Raw genomic sequence first — 11101 nt, forward strand, 5'->3', positions numbered from 1 at the left:
CTTGGCTCCGTTCTAGACCCTGCAATGATTTGGTGCTACTTAAGAACCAGTTTTACTGGTTCGGAGCTGGTGCTTTGGCGGTGGAAAAACAAAGAACCGATTTGAAACTAGGCTCTGGCTCCGAACCAGCACCAGCTCTGCCTTGGTGGAAAAGGGGTATCTGGGGCTTTTTGTGATTGGTAAAGAAGGTGCTGCGCTGAGGACGAGCCAGAGGATGTTGGACTAGTGATATAGGGTGTGCAGCGGCTACAGCCCTGAAAGAGTGTTTCCTTTGGATTGCTAATGCTGTTCGGACTGATCTACGCTCTCAACTTAAGCTACCCTCAGAGTCTCAAATTCATGTTTGAATTCTTTCAAAAGGTTATGATGAATTTGGATGGCAGCAAGCTTTCCCCAAAGGTTCAGGGACAATGTTTAAGTGAATAGCACATTTACTTCTTGCCTAGATGTTTCCAACAACTGAAGGGAGATTAAGAACTTTAAAAACTTTTAAGACAGTGATGCCCTGAAAGGAATTTTTCGACGGACTGATGACACTAACTCCAGCATGCAAGAGACTGCACCTAATGCACCATTCATGCTTTTGTAGCTCTGATACTCTTGACACGAGAGATGTTAGCCCTTGTGCTGTTGACTTTTGCAGCAGAGCCGAGACTGTTATAGTCAAGAACAGTTCTTTGCCTCAGATTTTTTTTTTTTTCCTGTGTTCTGCTGAAATTCAGCTTCAGAGAGCTTACACAGAGTTCAGCAATAATCCACCACCAAAACTAAGATTGGACATTCTTGGTGGAGATCTTCTTTAGGTATGCAGCATACTCCATGGATAGCTTGATCAGGCAGCTGAGGCAGTGAGTAGGACACTTTGTTCTTGCCTAAATGTTGAATTGTGAAAACGTGTTATATGTTTAAAAAATTTTTTTTAAGGAAGATGGGTATGTGTTCATTTTGTATTATTTGTTATCCAATGTCCTGATTGTTTATTTGTTTTACAAATATTTATGAAGATGCATGGTACCAATTACATTCATGTTTGAAATTTCAGATCAGAAGAAGGCACAAACTGATTACTGTACTATGCAGTGATGTCAAAATGTTTACCTTAAAAATGTGAAAAGAATGTCTGATCCCTGAAATTTGGATCCCTGTTACTTGGCACACAGGTTTTAAACGAAAAAGTGTAACATGAGTAATAACCACAGAAAGTACAGTTTGGGAGGATGCATAAAACTGTTGCATTAATTTGTAAAGTGCTGTATTATGTCATTATTTGTTTCTTTTGTCAGACTGGATCATGCTTTTGACTTGGGCAGCAAATTGCACACAATAAATGTCTGAAAATTTAACGTGTTTGACAGTTTATTCAATAGAATTAATGAAATGTAAGATAGTTATATAAAGCAAGTAATAACTATTTATTTGAAATGAGTAAAGTTTAATTAATACACAATCTTGAATCACAGTTCATTAGTTCACATAACCATTATTTAATTCATTCACATCAACTGAACATGATGGTGAAGCTTAAATAAAATGTTAACTTTTACGTTGGATTTATGTGATTAAATTGGATGGAAAATTGACATGTAATCGAAATACATAAGTTTTAACTTTTGGGGTTAAATATTTTTTTGAGTGTATGTGTGTATATACAATGCAGTTTTCTCTAAGCGGTTCTCAGAATTGCGTCCTTGGGACGAGGGCACATTAATATATATATATATATGATGTGCATGGATAAATCATTTATAATAAATTATTATTTCTTTATTGCAATATTCAATAAAAACAAGAATTGTCCAATTGTCCATTTCATGGTGACTTTAATATGTTGTTCAGGCAACACATGCATACTATGATTATCTTCACTTTATGCATATTTATAATTAAACAAAATATGATATAAATCAAATAAAACCGAATCGGGAAATACATGCATACTCTGTTTATCTTCAATGTATATTTATAATACAGAGAATATAGTATATTTATACATGAAAATGAGCTATTTTGGCTTTAAATGTAAACACCATTGTTAATTCATGTGTATCGTCCTAATAAATACATAGTTTCATTTTTTTATTCAGTTCATTTTACAAAGTACAAATGTTGGTGATGCTTCGTTCCCTTGTTGATTCGCTGGTATCCTTAGGCATGCTCCGCTTTTTACATGGACTTCGCTGACTTGCACCTACATTTTCCTTTTGAGGAAATAGACATAATCAGGTTTAATAAGCTGACATCAAAAAGACATATCACTTCACTTGTTTTACCATGAGGGGTCTATGAATTTTACTGAAATATACAAAGTATTCTAAATTGAGGATAACAAACAAAGTAGCTTAGTTGAAGACCGTGTTTGTTTGTTTTTAATAAATCTGAAAATAATTGATCATAATAAGAGATCATTTTCTACAATTACCCTGAATATCTGGGGGGAAATGTGGGTCCCTCTCAATGTCTATGGTGGTTTCAGCCTTAGCTGAAGTTTTTACCTCAGAGGTCAGGAAACCAAGGCTTGCGTTTTCTCTTGAATTCAGCTTTCTCTTCTTCACTTGGTTTAGAGTCAGATGTCATGATCCTGGGTTTTTTCCTCTTTTTCTGTCTCCCTCTTGTGGTCACACACTCACTCACACACTCACTCACTCGCACACTCACTCACACACATCCTCTCCTCCACTCATTATCTCTTACAGCTGTTTCCCCTTTCGTTCCTATCTCCTCACCTGTTCCCTTTTCCTCTTGATTGTCTCAGCTTCTTATTCCCTCTTCCTAGCCCTGTCTTGTTGTCGGATTATTCAATGACCTCACGTGAGAACCGTCTGTGCTCGTATCCCAGTCCTGTCTGTATCCGAGTGAAGAGTGATGTCATTTATTCTACTGTGAGTGATACTGCCATCAGACTGTGTATTATCCAGCTGTGTCTGTTTGCAGAGTACCTGTTCAGCTCCTGCTCACGGCTGTTCACCCTCTCTGCTGTCTTCACTATTCCTGACTGGCTGAAAGCATCTCGAGGTCCCAGGTCTCCGTCCTCGTGGAAGTTTATGTTGTTTTCCTAAGATCCAGTCTTCTGGCAGTTTCGGTTCTGGCTCTGATTAATGCCTGTGATTTGTGTTCTAATTATTCATTGAGGACTATTTCCTTTATTCATTAAAGACTGTAAACTGCATCCCGCCCTGGTCTTCCATCATTCTTACCATAACATCAGATACTGGAGGAATAAAAAAATCATTAAGACACAATTGATGGAAATAATCAATATTAAGAGAGAACACATTTTTACGTTCAAGAATTTATTTAAAAAAAAAAAAAAAAAATTAACGAGTATCCTAAATGTTTAAGAGAAATCGTCTCGGTTATGTATGTTCCCTGAGTAGGGAACGGAGACGTTACGTTGTGACGACGAATGGGGTTTCGCTCAGAAAGCCTTCGAGTATTATAAAACGAGCCAATGGCAAGGAAATGCGTGCAAGCAAGCTGAGGATTCTGTGCCGACGGCTGGGTGGAGGCAGCGGCGGGCAAACATATGGTGAAAACATATTTGCATGTTGCCAGCGTACTTCCTTATATAGACTGAGGTCTTGCTTATCGGCACCCCTCATCAGCTTCACGATAATTTTAAACATAAATGGCTCTGATTTGGAGGCACAGACTAAATTAAAAAACTTGGGAGTTATATTTGATTCCAGTCTGTCCTTTGACTCTCATGTGCGGTACATTGTTAAGAACTCCTTTTTTCATCTCAGAAATATTGCTAGACTCCGCTCTATGTGATCCCTCTCAGTGACTGAAAGGCTTATTAATACCTTTGTTTTTTCCTGCATTGACTATTGCAATGCACTTCTTGCTGGGGTTCCTAAAACCACACTTAAACTACAACGTGTACAAAATGCTTCTGCTAGGATCTGGAATCAGGAGAAATTAGCATATTACACCGGTTTTAAAGTCTTTGCACTGGCTCCCGGTCAGGTTCCGAGTTGATTTTAAAATCCTTATGCTCACATATAAGGCACTGCATGGTCTGGCACCTCAGTATGTGTCTGCGCTTTTAACTTTATACATACCCAAGCGTCATTTACGCTCCTCACAAGTTGGTCTATTGGCAGTCCCACAGACTCGGTTGCGGGACAGGGCTTTCTCATCCTACGCTCCTAGGCTTTGGAATGCACTCCCTCCAAATATCAGAGATGCACAGACTCTAAGTAATTTCAAATCTCATTTAAAAACAATTTTTTTTTAGGTTAGCTTTTACTTGACTTTTTTATTTATTTTATTTTATCTTTATTTCTTATTTTATTTTTCTCTCTTGTGTGTTGTATTTTAAATTTGTTTGTTCTATTATGTAAAGCGCCTTGAGAAGCTGCTTTAAAGGCGCTATATAAAAATAAAGTTATTATTTTTCTATTATTATTATTATTATTATATACCCACGAGGTGGGGCGGAGTTCCTTGCCATTGGCTCGTTTTGTACTCGTCGAAGGTGAGAGGCTTTCTAAGCGAAACCCCATTGGTCGTCAGGACGTAACTCGGTGTGACCACGAAAGGAAACTTAGTGTCTATGGTAGTTGCGGCCCTGGCTGAAGTTTTTATCTCTGAGGTCAGGAAACCAAGTCTTGTGTTTTCTCTTAAAGTCAGCCTTCTCTTCTTCACTTGGTTTAGATTCAGATACTGGTGAAATGAACAATAATAATTAAGATACAATTGGTGGAAATAATATATTAATAATCTAAAAGAAAACAGTATCTTTTGTTGTTGTGGCACTGGCTGATGTTCTTTCCTGTAGCTCAGTGGTAAGAGCATTGCGTTAACAACACAAGGTTGTGGGTTCGATCCCAGGGGATTGCACATACCTATGTATAAATGTATAGGATAATGCAATGTAAGTCACTTTGGATAAAAGCGTCTGCCAAATGCATAAATGTAAATGTAATTCTTACCTTCAATGCCAGGAAACCAGGTCTGGAGCTTCCTTCTGAACTCAGCCTTCTCTTCTTCAGCGTGTTTAGAGTCAGAAACTACTGAAAAAAATTAATTAAAAAAAATCATTAAGTGGCACAATTGGTGAAAATAATATACTAATATATATATAAATGAAGGTGACTTGACTATAAAAAGAACATTACAATGAACAAAAATTTGAAAACCTCACTACAAATAATCCAGAATTGAAGACAAATGCTAATAATCCTACTCTGTCTGTTACACTTCCTCACACCTGTAATCACTGATCGAGTGAATCTCCTGAAGTTCTCCATCCTACAGTAGATCATTTCTAATCCACTCATGTTGTAAGATCTGCTCTAACGTCGGGCGTTTAGTTGGATCCAGGGTTAGGCACTGGCTAATCAGATCACTGCATTCTGTACACATTTTATCAAGGAGAGAGAGAGCTGGTTAGTCATGACCATGTGACACTAATGTTGGCATCTATGAAAACAGCATCTGAAACATGATTAATATAAGGTGAAGTGTTCTTTATCTTTACTTTAAAGGGGACATTATCATGCTTTTAAATTGTTCCTTTTTACATATAAATCATACATTTGTGGTCTATATAAAGCGGAACTGCAATGCTTGGGTCTGAATTCCTCATTATTATAGCTCCACAGGCCCCTTTTCTACCCCTTTTCTGATGTGCGTCTGAGAGCAACTCGTTTTGGTGCGGTCTCTTTAAATGCAAATGAGACACTTCATACCCCGCCCCCTCTCCAGATTGCAGAGGTGACACTCGGTTCAACTCCACCCCGTTCGGCCATTTTTGTAGTTTGATAGCAGAGATACGATTATCTAGCGGCACAGAAACTTTTTATTCACACGTTATTAACAAAATGTCAACAACGGAAGACTTGTCCATCCAGCCTTACATGTTCGAGCCAGAGTTGGACACGGAGCGAGATGAAAATGAAGACGACGAACCTGCAGAACAACGTCTTCATATGGATGTAACGCAATGGTGTGTTACTGTATTTACATTAACTTCTCTATCCATGCCCACTAACGTACTACAATACTGCCTGTTTTACACTTTCGCCTGAAAGAGAGAGAGTGTGTGCGCGACCGGGTCTCTCTCTCTCTGCTCGTTCTTTCAGTTAAACATGCGCCCTGTCACAAGCGCAGCAGTTCATCTACATTACTCACCCATCAAATAAGACTTTGGCGGGACAACAAAAAAAAAAAAATCGCTTAGGCGGGCGTTAACGTCGAGGGCATACAATATCGATTGTTCATAAAACTTAGAACCGGTTCTCAATTCCCATTCCTAGTCATGACACTCAACAACAGTAATTCTGCTATAGACATGTACTCAAACAAAAAAAACTAAAAAAAGACAAAGGTACTGCTAAACCATGACCACCGTGTGTTTTAAGAAGTACTTTACTTTTTTAACATTATTTACAGCTTACCGAAGTGTTCTGTTCGTCGTCTCCAAAGATAGAAGGAATTGACCCCTCAATCAGACGAAGTCTATCGGCAAATCCTTCTTTATACTGGCGGAGGTTGCTGAAGTAGTTGTCCTCGAAGTGCTTCGCGCACACAAAAATGACTTTACCCACAGATGTGGGTACATTTCCGTGAAAAATAAAACTCAACCAGGCACTTCGAAGAGGTTCTGATGCTGGGAGACGGTGTAATGAAGCGGGTGTGGGTTACTACATCCAACAACCGAACATTTTGACTTATCCTCTCGTAACTTTTGCATCCTTGAGCTTGGACTACAAAATCGCAGCGAGAAATCAAAATGGCGGATTGCTGGAAGTGTTGGGCCGGGAGTCAATGTCCTTATGTGGCAGTTCCGCTGCAAATACTGTGACGTAATTGTTCAAAAAACGTAATAGAGAATAGAAAAATCCAAACAGGTTGCAAAATATGACCAAAACAGAATATAAAGATATCAACGAAGCACCTGAAGAGAATTATTTCAACTTTTCTGTACTTCTAAACACTCCAAATATACAACAAAATGCATTTAAGGGCTAAAAAAGTGGATTTAGCATGATATGTCCCCTTTAAAACATAACTGACAGTGTAAAAATAACTCAATTTAGTGCTGAGAGGCGGGTTTATGTGCGCGAACTTTGGTTGTGAACAAAAACTGCAGGAATGAGTAAAATTATGCACAATATATGCATTCCCATGGTGAAATTTAAGCCCTGTAACAGCAACAATATTCATCCGGAGCAAATGAAACGAGTGAGTGAATGGAGGCGGGTTTGTGTGTCACTTACTGTCGGAGAGATGAGAGAGAGAGAGAGAGAGAGAGAGAGAGAACAGCTGGTATCATGTATCTATTCTGTGGATAATGAGTATTGGAAGCGTTTCAGATATTTCAGTATCGATATGCATAAAAAAAATATTTATATTTTTGACAACACTACATTGCACTTAGTTTATCATTTCAGATGCCTTTTTAAAAGACTACAATTGAAAAATGTATATATTATATACAAAGTGTCTAGGAGAGACTGCGTTACACTCCACTGCTGAAGTACACACACATTTGCCAGGTTGGCGGGTATTAATGTCAAGCCCTGGTGAAGAACCAAAAATATTTCTTAGTTACTTTACTCCATTTTTTCCCATTCTGCCAGTCTCCCATTGGTTTATGCTCTGAACTTTATTTTCCATATTTCACACAATGACTTTACCTTCACAGTGTGTCTACATGCATTCAACGCCCAATACAGCGGCTCTTGCACATCCTCAATGCATGGCTCTGTCTCCAGCTCTGCTGTTATATCTGAAGGGATTCTGGGACTCATGGAAGGAGGAGTGATGATGTCCATCGGAGGAGGATTTATTCCCCGGGGAGGCGTAATCCCCGCTACTGGTGTCGATTGCATCTCTGATCCTGGACCTACAGGGGCATAAATAATCAATATTACGCTTTATTAGGTTAGACATTCTACTAGTTATAAGTAACTTGTCTAACTAAATGTCATTAGAGTATTAGTAGACCGGTAGAGTTCGGGTTTGCAGAATAAGGTTGACTTGTAGTTGTAAAGTTACTTAAAGCCAGTAGAATGTCTGTTGAGGAGCATCAAAATAAAGTGTTACTTAATTACTATTGGGGAGCATCACGATAAAGAGTTATTAGATATTAAGCAGACAGTCTGCTAATACTCTAATGACTGCTAGTTGATATGTAGTTGCAACGTTTCTTATAGTTAGTAGAATCTCTAAAGTAGACCATTGAGATAAAGTGGTACAACAGATTATAATTAGTTTTGTGTTGTAGTGTTGTGAAGTTACAGTTGCAGTTGAATTACACTTAAAGCTACACTGTGATTATTTCCCCCATCTAGCGGTGAAATTGTATATGACTACCCAGTGAATATTAGGTTCTGTTCCTTTCAATTTCGAGGGCGTTTTAACTCCTACGGTGGCCGTATTATTCCAAAATTAACATGGCTTCCAGTTCAACTTCGTCCAATTGCGCCTTTAAAACTATCACCTGTGATCCGTCGCAGCACAGATTCATGTTACAAGGTAAACAATACTTTTTCACCATTGACGCGAGGAAAAGTAACGCAAGTTATACTAGAAGTCGTTCTGGCGTTATGCACAACCATGCTTTGGTTAGACAAGCAACTATAAAACTTCGAATTTACACAAATAGGCTGAATTACCTGTCGAGAAGAAAGCAGGCAACTTCGGTGTCCGTTTTAAAAACTTTGCTCCTCATGAGCTCTTTCCATCTGGGAAAAGTTACTCCAGTATTGACTTTGGTCTTGCTGATTTGCCTGTCGCGTTGACGTTTTAATTCTCTCTTTCGCTTCCTTGGCGACTCAAGGCCCGGCGCCACAAGGGGGCAAAAGGGGGCATTGCCCCCTCAGATCTGATTTGTGCCCCCTCAGTTTCATTTTTGTATTCATGGTTACACTTACAAATGAAATATAAGAATCAAGAATCAACTAAAAACAATGTGTAGCTTTAAAAACTTTAATTACCTCATCTCATTTCTCATCCCTACACTTGTAAATTTGGTATTTACTATGTATTGTCTGTGGTAAAAGTGCTTACAGATGCCAATTGTTTTTTCAATTCATCCAGAATGTGGCCCTATAATAAACCACTTTACATTTATGCTAATTTGAGCTGTAATGGTATTAAAAAAATCCTCTTAATCCTTGAAAGGCCAAAGAGTCATACGTGTAATAAGTTCCACAAGATAAAATGTATGTGCCTTTAATGTACATGTACCTTGTAACATGCTCTAGAACAGTTTGTGTTTCAAGAGGTGTCCGTTAACACCTGTATAATCAAACTTTGTTGTGCGCCGTGACACGAAGATGGCCATTGTGGTTAAACCGAGTAAAATTAAAATAAGAACTGGGAAGAATTTGCAAATTAATTTTTTTTACAAAATATTATTTAAATGATTTATTATACAAACAATGAGATGGACTGACCCACGGATTTTAATGTAAAGTGGGATTCATTGAGATTAATAGCACCTATAATATTATTAAGCAAGAATAAACAGACAACTTTGTGATGAATTAGTTATAATATATATTTTTTTATCAAATCAAAGGCCAAGAAAAGATGACACAATCCATACAGTATAATAGTTTGGCAAAAAATACAATTAGTCATTTGTTGCAAACATGTGAAGAGGTGAATCAAGAGAAGGTTTCATCAGGGGGATAAGCTTGACCTGTAAGTTGGGGCGCATGTACCCTCTTGTTGAGAATTTTTCGCTTCGGTCCTCCTGGATCCTTCTGCAGGCCGTAGGAAAACTGTGGTGGGTCGTTCCATCCATGCTCCTGATTGCCTGAGAAGAAAGCAACATTATTTGAGCAACATTACATGATTTTCCACAACAGAGAGTGAAAACAAGACTTAGTGTACACTGATCCTGGTGTCTCACAATCATGAACCCTAAGGTCATTTATTCTTCTTCTGCACTGAATAAGCAGGGATCCAGACTGCACATAAAACAGTCAAAAAATATTAATTTGCGAGTTATTAAATGTTTTGCCGAGATAGCCACTTGCGACGATATAAACGTACATTTTATGAATGATTAAAAAAAATGCATGCCTTTTTACATGTGTGTTCTGTGACGATTAGCCCATCACATCTTTTGTTGTGTTGACTTAATAATAAATTGAGATGATACACATCAAAGTTTAAGCAAAAAAAAAATTGTGTCAATCACTGACTTATATAGGCTACACACATGGGAAAGCGAGGATCAGCTTTCCGTGTCAGAAAAACATGCCATGAACTGAGGGAAACTAAGGGCTTAAATACACAAGAGGAAGATCATTAAAGAAATAGGGAACAGGTGAGCACTAATCAGAAACCATGGCAACTAATAATTAACTAGAAAACTAGATAATTAACTAAAAAACAGTGGCAAAGAAAACCAAGACTAGGAAATAAGCAGAAAAGTTTTCTATTCTATTCTAAGAAAATGAAACTAAACATGAAATGATTGTGCCATTAAACTCAAAGGGAAAGAGCTGAGGGATCCACAGGCCAAGGCCTGTAAACACAGTCAGTTTTAAGTGAACATTAACAGTTGAGAAAGAAAACGCATGTGTAACAGTATAATGGATCCGTGCGTCAGCTCTTAAAGTGACAGCAGCCTAATAAACCTGCTCCCAAATTATGAGATAATATTAAAAATATCTATATCGCAGTTTTCCCCCATGGTATTGATGTCACAATTGTGGCCAGTGAAAATGCTGAGTGGCTAGTTTCAAGATTATTTTTAGTGAGTTGTGCAGTTGTGTGTGGGTTTGTTTCTTCTTTAAACCACAATTTGGGTTTCCTCTGTCTGTTTGTTTTATTAGTCAGGAAAACCACTAGTAATTTGCTGGAAGAGATCATCTGTGACAAAGGTGCTGGACGATGAAGACTTGGTGCTGGGCTGAATCAGCAGAGACTGCTGACCAACAAATATTTCCTCATCCAATATTAACTGAGTGTGGGCGGTGCTCCAATCCATCCATAAAAATTATATGGTTATAAATACATGTCCTATTATTTCTATCTTACCTGGTTTAACAAACCGATCACTCATAGCAGCCTAGAGACTCCAGCACTGTGTGAAGATTCGTGTGAGCTCAGCAACAACTCAGCATTAACAAAGGCA

General features: G+C 38.1%; 2 protein-coding genes across 5 annotated transcripts in view; one reads left to right on the forward strand and one right to left on the reverse strand.

Annotated features, from left to right (window-relative positions):
* The window catches only part of LOC309477880 (uncharacterized protein), a 70848-nt gene that overhangs the window by 29112 nt on the left and 30635 nt on the right, over positions 1-11101 (forward strand). The gene's annotated exons all lie outside the window — the stretch shown is intronic.
* On the reverse strand, positions 1695-11098 carry LOC309477944 (steroid receptor RNA activator 1-like). Of its 3 annotated transcripts, XM_082141467.1 has the most exons (8): positions 11005-11098; positions 9656-9772; positions 7644-7852; positions 4935-5012; positions 2937-4665; positions 2724-2842; positions 2420-2638; positions 1695-2198 (listed from the first exon to the last, which is right to left on the reverse strand). In XM_082141467.1, exons 1-5 carry the CDS (start codon positions 11027-11029, stop codon positions 4417-4419), a joined length of 678 nt encoding a protein of 225 aa, XP_081997593.1. In that variant the 5' UTR covers positions 11030-11098; the 3' UTR covers positions 1695-2198; positions 2420-2638; positions 2724-2842; positions 2937-4416. The 3 variants fall into 3 exon arrangements, with proteins under 3 accessions (XP_081997593.1, XP_081997595.1, XP_081997594.1); XM_082141469.1 differs by having other exon boundaries at positions 1699-2198; positions 2420-2842; positions 2937-3208; XM_082141468.1 differs by lacking the exons at positions 1695-2198; positions 2420-2638; positions 2724-2842; positions 2937-4665 and adding an exon at positions 4767-4847.

The sequence above is a fragment of the Leuciscus leuciscus genome (assembly GCF_965113295.1).
Source record: "Leuciscus leuciscus genome assembly, chromosome: 16".
Classification (NCBI taxonomy): domain Eukaryota; kingdom Metazoa; phylum Chordata; class Actinopteri; order Cypriniformes; family Leuciscidae; genus Leuciscus; species Leuciscus leuciscus.